The sequence below is a fragment of the Xenopus laevis genome, chromosome 9_10L, assembly GCF_017654675.1.
Source record: "Xenopus laevis strain J_2021 chromosome 9_10L, Xenopus_laevis_v10.1, whole genome shotgun sequence".
Classification (NCBI taxonomy): domain Eukaryota; kingdom Metazoa; phylum Chordata; class Amphibia; order Anura; family Pipidae; genus Xenopus; species Xenopus laevis.
Genome location: NC_054387.1, coordinates 63,995,399 through 64,011,397, shown reverse-complemented (window position 1 = coordinate 64,011,397; position 15,999 = coordinate 63,995,399). Strand labels below are relative to the sequence as shown.

General features: G+C 38.3%; 1 protein-coding gene across 3 annotated transcripts in view; it reads right to left on the bottom strand.

Annotated features, from left to right (window-relative positions):
- Positions 1–15,999, bottom strand: part of thsd7b.L (thrombospondin type 1 domain containing 7B L homeolog) — a 196,712-nt gene that overhangs the window by 44,030 nt on the left and 136,683 nt on the right. For all 3 annotated transcript variants that reach the window (XM_041576036.1, XM_041576037.1, XM_018235749.2), the window contains exons 14-16: positions 9,955–10,149; positions 9,163–9,426; positions 2,432–2,610 (exon numbers count right to left, since the gene is read on the bottom strand). In XM_041576036.1, coding sequence (XP_041431970.1) covers positions 2,432–2,610; positions 9,163–9,426; positions 9,955–10,149 — 638 coding nt within the window. The remainder of the gene's footprint in view (positions 1–2,431; positions 2,611–9,162; positions 9,427–9,954; positions 10,150–15,999) is intronic.

Below are 15,999 nucleotides of genomic sequence, written 5' to 3'. Positions count from 1 at the left end.
ATTCAGGGTATAACTTGCATTTATATTATTTCTATCAAAGTGCATAACCTTGCATTTATTAACATTGAACCTCCAGTTTTTCAGTTTGCTGCCCAGTTTTCTAATCTAGTGAAATCCCTCCGCAAAGTGGCAACATCCTGCATTGAACGTATAATTCTGCACAATTTAGTACGATCAGCAAAAATAGAAATTGTACTTTCAATGCCACTTCCAGGTCATTAATAAACAAGATGAAAAGCAAAGGACCAAGTACAGACACTTGCAGTACTCCACTGACAACACTGGTACAATCAGACAATGTTCCATTTATCAGCAACTTCTTTGTTATCTATCCTCCAGCCAGTTCTCTATCCAATTACAAATATTATGATTCAGGCCAATTTAATTTAGCCATTAACTTTCTGTGTGGTACTGTATCAAATGCTTTAGCAAAGTCCAAGTAGATTACATCCACTGCCATTGCAGAGTCAAGGTTCCTGCTCACCTCCTCATAAAAGGCAATTACGTTTGTTTGGCAATTATTACACATAAAACCATGCTGGCTCAAACTCATAGTATTAAAGTCAATATTATAGTAAATATTTAGTCATAGTCAATTATTTTATCCCTTAATACCCGTTCAAAAATCTTTCCTACTACTGATGTCAGACTAACCGGCCTTTAGTTTTTTGGCCTTCAAGTATTGCCTCACTCACCAACTCATAATGAACCCCCTCAATGTGCTACACAATATGGAGCTCAAAGACTATTACCTAATCGTGTGTGTAACCTATTTATCTTGAAGTACAGAATTTGATTATTGAGCACCATCTTACTCATAAACTGTGTAACACACAAAAGAGTGCTTACACCAAAACTAAATCTTAATAAAGAAATAGGCTAGAACTGCAAGCCATAAACTTTTGTAAATTTGTGATTCTAACATAGCTTAATGTTAATTTAACAAAAATAAATTGCAAATACATACATATTATTTTTACCTAAGCTAAGGTGGGCAAAATGATTCTCAAATTTTGGAACATTACTGAATTATTAATGAACTGTTTTGGGAACATGTTAAAAAAGTTCAGCAAACCTAGAACTGAAAAAGAAAAGAAAATGGGTGGTGATATTATTCACACTTTCCCTTACCATCATTAACACTCCAAACGTTTATAAAATGATTACCTCCCTGAATGCATGGTAACAAAGACATACTTCTAGATAGCCCATCTACATAATATTAACAATGTTTCAGATTTAAAAAAAAAAATGCAAATACGTAAAGTGGCTGGTAATTGCAGGTTTCCTTAGCAACTTTCAGTCAATGTAAAATATCTTTAAAAAACATTAGGGGAGAAATACAGAAGGTAATATTATCATACTTTCATATCTTAAAGATGTGGTTGAATAGTTTATATGGAACGAAATGTATATAAAGTGATGTTAAGAACTGAAGAAATTAGATATTATGGCTCCTTTGATCTAGAGTTTATAGAGCCAAAATACTTTATCGGCTTTGAATCCATAGGGATCAATGTCTCCTATCTTCTCTCCAGAATAATACTGGAGCCTTCATCTGTGGTCAAAGCCAACATACAAACTGGACTTCTGTTTTACATTTTTAAGACCCTTCGTTATTGCTTTTCACCTTTTGCTCCCTATTCTCTCAACTGTAGATTTTTTTCAACATTTTAAAGACTAGATACTGAGAGATGGGTTTTTTTTTTCTTTGCATTGCCTACCATTGATGATATTCAAGTAGACATCTCCTATCCAGTTATGTTTTTCTCCCCTATATTGGTGAAAGTATATTGGAATTGAGGCACAGCTGGAGCAGTTGGGTTTACTTTCAACTGACTCAGTTAACTCTGGCACCTGTGCCTAGGGAGAAGCCTGTAAGTACAGGTATCACAAAAGGCATGTACAATAGATGTCTGTGGACCAAGTGGCCATCCACAGGAGATTTTCTGTTCCACCAAAGTTCAAAGACTGATACTACTTATGCTACTATTCTCTGGGGCAGAACTGGATCTAGCTCTCAACTGCTAGTAAACCAACTACTAGACAGAATTTTATGAGAATATCATCTAACCCAGACATCCCATTCCTAGGTAGGATAATGGCGACTTGGCTGATTTTAAAACAAATGAAGTGCTACATTGGGATAGCTAAGACCTACTACCTAGGATGCAATGTAGGTAGGCGGAGGGCAGTTAAAACCAGAACCTGCTTAGTTACAACAAAACACTACCTGAAAAGTATTTTCCTAGTTCAGCACTATATGGATAGGAAGTGTCCTATTTTGAAAGCATTCAAAATGTAATTTAATTCACCATGCACAAAATCTCCAAGTTCTTTAAAAAGACGTTTTTTATTTTGCATGTATAGGAGAGACTTACCCCTTCCTCAGGGCTGGGTCCCCCCTGAAACATCACAAGGAATACCTCACCTGATTCTTAATATCCAGTTTGGGGCAAGGGCGCCCCCCATTGTACGGTTTTTCTTTCAGCCATTTAGACCTTATCTTCACTCCTGTTCCACATGAGGAGCTACAAGGAGACCAGACTGACCAGTCACTTAGCTTGCAATCAAATGGACATGGAATAACACAGGTCTCCTCTATGTAACCTGCAATAGAGTTGAGAAGATACAATTTATAAATGTATCTTTAATTTATTTAGTACCAACATATTATGTAGCATTTTTTAGTATGTTGAAAAGTTCCAAATGGGACTCACCATTTGATTTTCCCTATCGCATTGGTGCAGGCATGCATGAGTCAATTTAATCATGAGCCAATTAACCTGCCTGCAAGACATGCAGACATTGCCAGACCATATACTGTAAACTCAACTCGATCCTGCAAGGGGACCATATAATCATTCTCAAATTACCTTAAAGTGGTGGTTTACATTTAAGTTAACTTTTAGCATGTTATAGTATGGCCATTTCTAAACAATTGGTCTTCATTTTCTCTTTTTTATAGTTTTTGAATTATTTGCCTTCTTCTTCTGGTTCTTTCCAGCTTTCGAATGGGGGGTCACTGATCCCATCTAAAATAAAAATGCTCTGTAAGGCTACAAATGTATTGCTATTGCTACTTTTTAGGACTCATCTTTCTATTTAAGCCCTCTCCTGTTCATATTCTAGTCTCTTATTCAAATCAATGCATGGTTGCTAGGGTAATTTGGACCCTAGCAACCAGATTGCAGAAATTGCAAACTGGAGAGCTGTTGAATGAAAAGTTCAAAACTCAAAAACCAAAAATAATAAAAAAAAATCAAATCAATTGCCAATGTCTTACAATATCACTCTCTACATCATACTAAAAACTTATTTAAAGGTGAACCGCCCCTTTAATGCCTTCTTGATTCTGAAAGAAATTGTATAGAAGTATTGTCTGAACCAGTTACTACACTACAATTTTAACAGGAGTCTAATGCTTTAACCACCATTTGAAACTCAGCCAGCCAAGGGCCAGCTCTACAGTGTGTGGAACACTCAATCATATCTAGGCTGGACAGCTCATTTCCTCCTTGCTCATTCAGGAGGCAGGACTTGACCAGCAGTCTCTAATTTATAATTCATTTACAGTAAACAACACAACCAGGAAAATAAAAACATATACTCAATGATATAGGAAGTCTTGTGAGTTGTAGAACAATAAGATTGCACTTTACTTGCATTGATAGATTTGCCTTCAATACTGGTCTCAATTACGGGGACGCTATCTACAGAAAGACAGTAATAAGATATAAACTGTCCAAACAAAGTCAACTGATATAAAGGGAAGAGGGAAGCATTTCAGAAAATAGAGAATGAGAAGACCTAACAGACATGAAGCTGGTGGGAGGAAATGTAAAAAATACTCTGTTTTAGAAAAGATGATGGATATACATCTATAGAACAGCTTTCCAATGCAGGTGTCAAGGATATATGTAGTGAAGGAAATAATTTATGAACAGTTTTAAAAAATCAGTGTACACATTACTAAATACACATTATTCTCAGATTTCCTGTTTTACATTGTATTGAACACCTGTTATCCAAAACTGCAGGAAAGCCATCTCCCATAGAGTCCAACTTACCATAGCCAAACATGGATATTTTTATATTCAGTTAGATAAAAACAACTCTAACATTCCTATGTGCAATGCCAAGTGTTGGTAAAGATCACTGTCTTTGGAAATGAAAACACAGACATAAATATAATGTTGCCATGTGATGAAACTGTATTTGGCAGATACCAGAAGAACACTAACTTCCTAAATGTATAATCCTGACGGTAAAGTTTGGTAGAGGAGAAATAACGGTCTAGGGTGTTTTCCATTGTTTGGGCTAGGGCCCCTAGTTCCACTGAAAGCACCTTAAGCTCATAGCCTACAATGACCTTCTTGACAAATCCATGCTTCCTACTCTTGGGCAACAGTTGGGAAAGGTTTCCCCATGATTTCTCCATGTTTCAGAGTTGGGAGTGGAAGAACTCAACTGGCTCGCACAAAGTCCTGACCTCAAACAAACAGCATACCTGTGAGATGAAGTGCAACCCTGACTGTGAGCCAGGCCTGATCCCTAGCATCAGTTCCTAAACCTTACTAATGCCAAAATGGCAACAACAATGCTTCACCATCTAGTGAAAACCTTTCCAGAAAGGTAGAAGCTGTTATAGCAACAATGAGAGGCCCGGCTTCATCTTAATCCCCTTACTTTGTGAGTGAGATGTTGGACAGGCAGGGGTTTGGATACCTTGGGCCACATAGTGTTTACAATATTAAAAACAGTAAAAAATCTAGCTCCAGGGATGCTTTCTGGTTGCCAGGGGTGATTGCCAATTATCTCTGTGTACACTGTACTAAATATTAATTTTAATGTCAAATATCTTAAACATACATTTTGTTTAGTGATACTACTTTGCATAAATACTATCACTTTCAATATCGACTGAAATGAAGACTATGTAAATTCAGTAAGCCACTATACACCACTGCGTACACTGGCTTACATTCAAATGTATTTAGGTTTCTTGTTAGCTAACAGAGAATATCCATCTGACATTTCCAGCACATTTGGTTTTAACGGCACAGAGCCCCCTAATAAGCAGTGAAACCTGACCTGGCTGCCTGGATTTTGACATCTTTTCCTACTCCACGTTGGCAGCAGAAATGCTCTACAGGGAAGCCCGGGCGCCTGACTATACATCATTCTGCTCAATAAGCTTCATCAAACACATTTTTAATGTATTCGGGTTTAATAAAATATATTTGAACATGCACATAATTATATATCAGGATTCCATGAATGTATACAGTGCGTCCTCTTCTTATGTGTAATTTGGAATACTGATGAGCTACTTGTATTGGGTAAATGTTCTCGATAAAATAATTATATGACTCTTTAGCCACCCATAACATTTTATATAATTATATATATATATATATATATATATATATATATATATATATATATATATATATATATATATATATATATATATATATATATATATATATATATATATATATATATATATACACACACACACACACACACACACATTTTGCAGGGGATACCTATGATCCAATACTTTTATTGTAGCTTTCTGTAGCAGCTATGAGTAGACATTGCAACTCAACTATCCCTCAAGCTGGGCCCCACTTTTCACTGCATTGGGCCCCACAGTTTGGGAACTACTGCAACGAACAAATACAAAGGGAAATTTAAAAAAAAAAAGCCATTGTTGACAAGTCATAAGAGCAAACTTCACTTGGGCATAAAACCTTCTTAGCTGCAATTAGGGAAGGCCTCATAGAAGTGAACTGAATTTTATTTTTCGCACACAATCTTAGGCAACAGAAAAAGATCTCATTGACATTTCCATCACATTTAATTTTAACAGCACAGACCCCTCTAACAAGCAGCTTCTTGGTAAAATATAACCCACTTGCCTGGATTCTGACATCCTTTTTATACGCTATGTTGGCAGCAGAAATGCACTAACAAGGAATGCAAGTCCTCTGATTATACAGAATTAGCTAAATAAAATACTTAATTGAACACATTTTCAGTGGATGTATGCTTAATTATGAAAAATACATTAAATAAAATATGCACACAATAATAAATTTTTTTTGTTAGGAATCCTGTTAGGCTGGGTTGCCTCTATTAAAGCATTATAGCTAATGCTAATGTTGTTATTGTGATTACAATGGTATACCTAACTGGACATTGTTTTATATTTCTGTACAGGTATGGCAAACTGGGGGACTGTTACTGCTGGAAAATAATGAGTTTCTCTCTGGAGTTACTGCAGTTTGTGCAACGTACAAGTCCAAGGCACTTTTCAGCAAAAGGCCACCTGGCACCCTTCTCAGAGAAGGCAAGGCAAGAAGTGAAGGTGATTATGGCATGGCACTCTGCTAGTAAGTATCCCTGGTGAAGAATAATGTCAAAATAGGGTAGAAGTTAATTGATTATTAGTTACTGTGGTGGACCAAACAAACAGCCACATCACAGATATTTGAATTCTTTAATTATACTTTTTTGAGTGCTACTAGTAACTTATGAGTGCTACTAGAAACTATATGACTTAAGAGTCATATAGTTTCATTTAAAGTTACCCCTTATGGAAAAAGGGATGATGTGTCTCCGGGAACTAAGGTTACAAGAATTCAGCAAAGCATAAGTCAGGCCTGGAGACCCAGTAAATGGCTATTTTCTAGGACTGGATACTATACTGGGCAATGCCATGATGTAATTACAGTACAACAGACCTCATGATCATGGGGAGGCCTAGGGTACGAGGGTATAGTTATACCCTCCCCAAGTGCATTAAACTTAACCTGTTGCTTGCTAGCTGCAGGTGGTGTGTGACATGAATCACGGCCACAGTAAACAAGCAACAGATGCCCCTCCAAAGATTTTTTACAGATGGGCTCGGCAAATTGATTGTATACTACTGATGCCAAGATACTCCTTGGCAATGCTGCTTAATGAGCATTAGATTGGATTCTATCAATGTATTTGCAGACTCCTTTTGAGTTAATTGCACTACCCTGGCAGACCACCACAAATCTCCAAAATACTGTAAGTAAGGGCTATTCTTTGAGTATAAGGGATGTGAAATGTAGCCCACGTTCTCTTGAAGAAAGAGTGACCAAAGCAACATTAGTCTTGCTTCAAATAACAAAAACAATATATATTAGTAGCAGAATTCATCAGACTCTCTCCAAACCAGCACTGTAAAAAGGCTCAACTCTTTAAGAAGGTCTATTTGATTTACCATAGATGTTTTCAGAGTTTTTTGTTCCCCTTTTGAAGTCCTGCATTTGACCAGGACCCAAGGTTATGGGCAACATTGTTCAGCCACTCAGTTCCAAAGACTAAGAAGCAAATAAGTGTTTCCCCTCCCCCCCCACACACACATATACCTGACCTTAAAGCTGTGCTTCCAGGAGTATGAGGGATCAAAATTAAGCATTTTAGCCTAATCTCACCTGAACTGGTCTTCTGTCTGAACACCTCCCAGCCAAGGCTCTGAGCCTAACCAATTAAGAACCACTGCCCTACTATACTGCATAAATTGGTAATTGGTGTCCTCTAGCTACCATTATACTATCTACCATTAACTACCAGCATCCCACCCAAAGCTGAAGGCTAACTTCTAGCAATATTTTATATAGACATAGCTGAGTCTTGTTCCACTCCTTTCGTCTGGCCACAGATCAAGGGCTCAACCTAAAAGGAACTTGGAGTGGTATAGTTAAAATGAAGCAAATGGAGAATGGGCTTGGTTTCCCATTACACTGTTGGGATGTAGCAGGTTTCGATACTATAGATAATATTATTTTTCATTATACTGTGTTTTTCCTTGATGTCACCAAACTCTGCAGGGAATGTGATACTGTCTCTTTAAAACTGATCACCATCTGTTTATTGTGCGTGTTCCATAAAATACAGAGACACATTTTATCTCTCATCAGCCATGCATCATCCTGCTTATACCTACATGATAATATTATCTTTAATAAGCTGAATCTGCTCGCATTTTATAATGGGAAAGGACTCAACCAAGCCCAGAGTTTAAATGTGCTTATCTAAAGTATTATAGAACTGCAGTTACTGTGCAAAGAAACAAGATAGTTAATAATAAGCAGCAGAGCATCGCTGAATAATCTGATCAGCACCAAACACAGAGAAGCAACTGTCAAATAAACAGAAAATTGCTTGCTTGTTTAGATGAAGATACGACTTACTACAGAAAATAGTAGGGACTGCACAACAGCATGGATCCAGAGTAAAAAAAGAACAATATGATATAAAATCTGTATGTACAAATAAAGGGTCTGATCATTTCATGGTAAACACTTATAATAAAAACATTTAAATAGTTTTTTAAGCATTGAATTACAATGTGTAAGTGCTATGTCCTGTTACAGGCCTAATCGCTGGGTACAGCAGCATGGTAGTACAGCAAGTAGAATTGCTGCCTTGGGGCCTTTATTATGTTACCAGGCATCTGCAAGGCAACAGCTTTGTAAATTCTCCCTGTTGATATAGTCCTCTCCCATTAATTCTGCATAGGCAAACAAATGAATCAACCCAACTGGGCTTAACCGATTGGCACCCAGTGTGTATTATATTGTCCATAAAAGACACAGGCAGGGACTGGGGAGTCTCTGTCACCAATTAGAGTTGAGAGAGTGGAACCCAATGTGTACCAAACTGTCCAAGCAAGATACTGAGGGTTCTTCGTGACTAATTGGTTATGAGACACTGTCTATACCAGTGATCCCCCAACCAGTCACCAACCACCTTGGATGTTTCTCTCAGTGGCCTCAAAGGAGGTGCTTATTTTTGAATTCAGGCTTGGAGTCACATAAAAACTAATATACTGCCAAGTAGCACTTCCTGTTGGCTGCCAGTGCATATAGGGGAAACAAAATAGCCAATCACAGCCCATATTTGGCATTCCCAGGAACATTATTCATGCTTGTGATGCTCCCCAAATCTTTTTATGTTTGAAAGTGGCTCACGGGTAAAAAAGGTTGGGGATGGAACCCTGGTCTATACGCTATAGGAAGACATTTTGTATAATATATACCTAACCAGGGCCAGAGATATGTAAAAGGAGATTTCCAAAGGTAAGACATCTTGAAGCTTAAAATTATGCTCACAGCTTACCGGAACTACCACAGAGAGATGGGTCCACTATTCTGCCACCTAAATCATAACAGGCATTGGCTCTGAAGTGCATTCCTTCTCCACACTGCCAGACAGCTCCTGCCTTATTCGTTCCTAATGGCTGCTGTCTCTCCGCTTTTGGTATGATGCAGTCTGACCAGTTCCCATATGGATGAGATTGGAACGTTTCACAGGGACACATCTCTGATTCAAACAGTGGATAAACCTCAGAGTTTTGACATTTTTCCCTCTTCTTGCTCCTTCCTGTTACAAAAAAAAGCACAATTTATAATAGTATAGGTTAGGGGGAAATGCAACCTTTTAAGATATGTTCCTGTTTAAATGGGAACTAAATGCCAATTTGCTTATTTAAAATTCCAAATGCCTGTTGATGCTGCATTAAACTTGCTTGACAGAAATACCCATGTTGGCATAGTTTTATAGAATCATTACAAACAGTGTTAGGGGGATATTCTTGCTCAACAATGCCTGAATCCATCGTTTTAAGGTACCCCTCTCTACAGTCTAAGAGAAAACCAAATGAGTTGTCTTTGTTATGGTGAGTTCCATTATGGACCTGTTTGACTAGCAACACTCACAATAACATCATGCCATGCCTCCTAGGCTCCTTAGGGTAGGCGTCTGTCTGGTTTTGACCTGGACAGTCTGTTTTTCCGGGTGCTTTGCAGTCAAAAAACTGCCTGTCCAGGTTTCAAATTCAAACCCAAACAGCATTACAATCTCAGTCCCTAAATATCACCATCTCACCCTCAACATCATCGCAAAACATACCTGTGACTGATCGCTTCCTTGTTCGTGATAATGTACAATCAGTGGAACAAGGAGTAAATTTAGACCATGGGGTGAAGGTGCAGTCATCTTTGCAAGGTATGTAGCACTCTTGTACCAAATGAGGCATTGGCCCTGCCCATTTCAAGCATGAAGTCACATCCACAGGGCGGCCATTGTCAGAAATGCACGTTACCTCTGGAAAGCAAAATTTTAAATAAGATAATTTAGTTGAAGATGTGATGGATGTCCTTTGGCCTGTATACTCATATTCTCTAGGTCTAGTGTAAAAACCAATACAATACCTAATAATGCCCCTAATTGGGGTTGTGCTGCTGTTCATCTTTCAGTCCAATACAGTTTGTGACCCTTACTATAACTTTAGTAGTTTTAAGGCTGTGCCTTAGAAATCATGGGCTGAATGGTTTAATTTAAGGTAAGGATACTTTTTGTTACATATAAGGAAAAACAAGGTTTTAATAGTAATTTTTCCATAATATCACCCTCATGTTGTGCCCCCCCCTTCCCCTGGTTTGGGCCTCCCATGGTGGGGCACCATTGCCCTAAGGTAATGGTACTTTTCAGTAGGAATAGGTTCCTCGTGACCTAGTTCTGTATAACAGAGTGTATACCTGTACTATCATAACAAATACTGGCAATCTTATTAAAATTCAAGGTCACTTTTCCTCCAGTCAGTTTTCCAAATTCAGAATTTGATTGAAAAGATTTGACAGCTAAAAAAATAAGGAATGTTGCGATTTTTGTTGCAATTGAGTTGTTTTCTGCAAATGAATTTGAGTAATAAATCTGCCCTCCTGCTTCTGCTATATGTAACCATAGAACTCTTAGAGGATAAAGCTGTTTGGCTTTTGCTGCAAAGATATATTAATCTCAAAAGTTAAAAGAAAAGTGAAATTTCTTCTCCAGAATTAGATTTAAAAAAATAAAAACCTTCTCTGAGGCATGGCTATGGGATCCAGATCCAGTGCGCTGAGTAGAGGTCATGGACTGAATGGTTTACTTTATCAATAAAATGAGCCTTTCTATACAACTTTAGAAAATAACAGTTAACTGCTACTGACAAAATAAATTCTAAGATGCCTATTAGTTTAAGACCTTTGCCAGTTTTACTCTCTGATTGATTGGTCTGCTTATTAAAACATGACAGAGGCACAGTCTTGCCTAGTTTTAATGCAGAAGAAAAGCAAACTAACTTCATGAAATAATAGGGAAAAGAGGAAAAAAATCTAAAGGCAATTTATTTATGGTACTTGATTTATCTTCTGCTTAGCACCTTGCAGAAAATCCTTTGATGAATCTTGGTCTTTCTTTTTTCATTTGTACAGAGTTTTGATAAATCGTACCTAATAATTGGTAAGTGGGTGAGCAACTGCATTATTATTGTGAACATTGAGTTCTCTGGATGCCGCTGTGAAAGTGAGATCTGTTTATCAAGATGATCCAGTTAACAAAACACAGTATAGGAATGCAATCCAACCCAGGTGAACCAAGGACAGTCATGATTGGTAAAAGTCAAATAGTTTTTTTATTGATATATAAGTATGTATAAGTATGAATGCCACATGATTCAAAATAGATACAACCACAAAGTTCACCAGAAGAGCTTTAAATTTCCAGTATTGTGTATTTGTTAGAGTATTTGTCATCACCCCAGAGCCAATGCAATGAGATGAGCTTTGCCTTTAGTGAAACAACTGCTTTCTTTTTGTATTAGAAGATGATAAACTCAGAGTTCAATATCAACCTGCCTCACTTGAGGTCAATCTCAACTAAGCAGACATCTACTTCATTTAAGCAAGTTATTGCAGGTGTTTCCGGAAAGGGTATTATGGAGAATGTAGTCTGTCGTCCAGAAGGGTCAAATATACCAGCTTCAGTAAAGTATTTTTGTAGAAATTGTAATACTGCAAATTGTCAAAATACAACTTCGAAAAACTAGGAAACAATATGTAAATTTCCCCCCTTTGTTTCTGCATAAATTCATTTTTGCACCTTAATAAATAGTGACCCCTAAATACTTCAACATGTTTCAGTTTGTTTGTTTTTTCATCCTGTGTTTCCATTCCATCTGATTCTGCACCTGCACAAGTATAACTTGGCAAGACAACAGAGTGTGAGTTGAGGCAAATCTACGTTGGGGCAGCATTAGAGCACCCTTTTGACAAGTATAAATAATGTCAACTAACCTGCCAATCGTGAAACAACAGGTAATTTAGGGAATTAGCATGATATTTTGAGTAAGAGAATTATTTTGTGAATGTAGAATAAAAATTACTCAATGTTTGAAATAGGTGGCGTGCAAGGGTTCGAGGGGGACATCATGGAAAGTGATTGCACGTCAACTTGACATTACGTAGCTTCAATCACACTGGCTTTGTCTCCAGGTACAGTGCTTGGGACAGCTACAATTTCCAAGTATTGCTCAGGAGACCTGAGCATATAAATTAAAAGGTTAAAAATTACCATTAATTGACAATTGAGTCTTAGGTTAGAAGGACATGCCCAGGAGCAAAGCTAAAACTGAATATCAAAATGTCCATCGAGTGAGACTGGCTTTGATCAGGGTGACTCTTGCCATCAGTCAAAAGTCAATATGAATATCTTTCATTTGCTGCCTGTAACATTTAACTGAATGTTTAAACTGAATTAATGAGCTTTATAGGTTGCTTTCCATACAACATTTCAGGAGATAAAAGAGTCCTGACCCATACAGTATACTAAACCAGTCTGGTTGACAGGTGCTAAAAGACTGTTATAAAATAAGGCTGCCTAAACAGCTACAAGCTTATCTTCATGGAGGGGGTTATCATTACAGAACACAAGCTGAAAACCTTGATAATTGAATAACCTGTAGGCCAACACTATCTCAATATTAATTTAACTATGGTCTCTGCAAGCACATTGCTGTTTTATATGTATATCACATATTTCTCTTTTTATTGCACGTCATAAGCTTTTGATATCTGTGGCACATCTGAGAGGATACACTCTTGCAAATAAAACAGCAAATGTATTTAGTATCTAGCTCTGCATTCTCAATGCAAATCCTCAGGACCTGTTCCCCAGCAACAGAACATGTTTTCTTGAAAATGCAGCATGGTTGGGTGAGTAGGTGGGTAGGTAACCGTGTAGAGGGATTACAGAAGGTGCTTAAAAACAGCACAATTAAATAAAAAAAATTGTTGGGAGAGATATATTACAAGAAATTTACTAAAAGATGGGCAATGTTGAGAGAGGCTGAAGACTGGTTTTGGGAATCCCTGGTGTGTTAATAAATAAAAAATAAATTTTGCATTACGGACTCCTCATACATAATTTATAGACAGCATATTCTATAAGTGCCGATAGCTGTGGCTACAGACAAACTGCAGTAGCAGATGAGGATGCAGAGATGCATTTTCCAATGTCTACAAACTGGTTCTCAGCTATTCTTTTTCACAAGACCTCCTGTGGTTATCATCATTGTGAATGCTTAGTCTTTCTTTGCTGTTTTAATTAAGATTAAGGCTATAGACTCATGCAAACATGACTTGTATATACAAGTTTATATTGCCTTTACAGAAAAAGTAATGACAGGTTGCATTGGACAGTACTGTATTCATGAGTGGCAGGCACATAGATATCCCTACTCCTGGCCTCTAACTTATGTGTCACTCACATGTCAGCTGTGAATGTCAGGGAGAACTGACAGTTTCATAAATGAAGGTCTTAACATTAGCACTTGCCCTGTGGCAATCTATAAGGATAGCACTCAGCAGTCATGCTGAATGGAGTTGAATGGAGAGTTCTTTGAAAGATAAGATAATTAATACAAACAAGTTGACAACTTTATAGCATCAGAAAGTGGGGCAAGAGGGGGGCACATCACTAGTGCAGACTGAAGAGCCAAAACTACAATTTAAAAATAGCAAATCTGAATTTTGGCTTTTGAAGTTATCAGGAGTGGCTTTTTATCGCCTTTATTAACTTGCTGGCTGCTGCTGCTGCCGCCTGAGATGAGTTTCTCAACTCACCTCATGGCAGCAGCACCCCTGAACACTGTATATTTTATAGCTGTCAGGGAGCCTATCGGCTCCCAGCGTGAGAAGTCCGGATCAAGGAGGAAGCCTCGGGCAAAAGTCAAAAAGGGATCAAGAGTAAACGTAGTCAATATCCAGGCAAATGTTAAATAGGCAGGCAGAATAGAATCAAAGTCACAGATTCAGGCAAGGTCAAAAGTCCAGGAAATAGGTTAATATAAATTTAGGAACACCCAGGAAAATTCTCAGTAAATCCTATATTCGGCATTAAAACCGATAATTTCTGTGCCAGATGTGTGATGTCATCACCGGCACCGAGACACCGATACCCACTAAGCCACTGTCAGGGGCACCCAATGGGAGCATTTGTCTCCCCTCACCGTCCGCCTCCCCTTCTGCTTCCTCATCAGCTTCTGCTTCCCCCTCCGTGTCTCTCTCCCCTCCGCCTCCCCTTCTGCTTCCCCCTCCGCGTCTCTCTCCCTTCGCCTCCCATACTGCTTCCCCCTTCGCATCTCCCTTCCCCCTCAGCGTCTCTCTCGCCTCCCCGTCCAGCTTCTCTTCTGCTTCCCCCTCCGCATCTTTCGCTTCCGCCTCCCCTTCTGCTTCCCCGTATATGCATATCTTGAATGTATGAAGTTGTGCGTGCGCAACTGACTTTAATGCGTCTGGGCGGCATGCCACCCTTGAATTTCTGCAGCCCTAGGCCCACGCCTTTGTGGTCTTGCCACAAATCCGGGCCTTTATTTAACACTATTTTGCTGATATTAGGGATGCAATTAAGAGGAAGGCCACTCCCAACAGACCCACAAATTGATGACTTCTAGATTCACCACATATCTACAATGTACAAGAGGGAAGGCTATACATTTCATAACTTTTAAAAGTGCATTAATTAATAGGAGAATCCAACACCTGGTTTGGACTGGAATTTTGTCAAGACTAGGCTGATATTTCACAATGTGACATTTTTCCTGCACTGTACTGCATTTCCCGATGACTGTTTTGCAGCATTGTAATAGGCTTTAAACTCTTCTTGAAGAAAACAGTTTTGTACACATTTCAGGAAATACAATAATTGCCCAGTCTTCTATGTCTACAGTCTGGCCCCATGCTGGTTCCTTTCATCGTGAATCAGGATAATCCAGACTGATACAGAGTGTTCCAGCCTGGAAACCTGCACAGTTCTCATGGGATCACAGAGATATGTCTGAATTGCTTCTATTATTGACTCTCTCTAGAGGGAAACCATAGTGTCAGCACACATTAACTTTTCTTTGGATGGGTAGTCAAGCTCTTATGTGGATGGCAAAGTTCAAGGCTTTGAGCATTCATCCATGTCTTCTGCAAAAATGACAGAAATTATTTTTTAATGACATTTATTAAAAGCTTTTCACAAGTTCCTTACCTCCCATTAGAAGTTAAGTAGCTGAATTACTTCTTCATTTTTTTGAGACATGACACATTTGTTACCTACTATAGGGATGTAAGATGTCCTTCCAGCTCTAGAAAGCTGCTATTCCCATCATTTATACTTAGGGATTTGAATTCCCAGTGAATGGGAGTCACATCCCTGTTTATTAACTGAAGGGGTTGCGTCCAAACACAATTGAAAGTGCACTTCCAGGCACAATTCACCATGTTTTCACCCATTATGCATCATTTCTCCCTATAATTATAGCATAATCGAGGCTCTGGGTTGCGTACATCGCAATTGTGTCTGATTGCTTGCCTTTCAAAGCAAATTGTCTTCAAGATGTGCTTATTGATGAAGCCCTCTACAGGATGGACGCCACATGGAAACCGTATTGAAATGCAGGAGCATGTTTTGACCCAAGTACCTTAATGAACTGTTTCAATATGCACTCTACATTGTGTCCATTTTAGAGCACCAACATTTGCAGGTGGTTTAGTAAATCACCACTTAAGTAATTAATCGTATGGTGCCTTGCTTGCCTTGGCCATCTCATTTTACTTACTGATTGTCTCGCTAGATTTATTCGCCATAGAC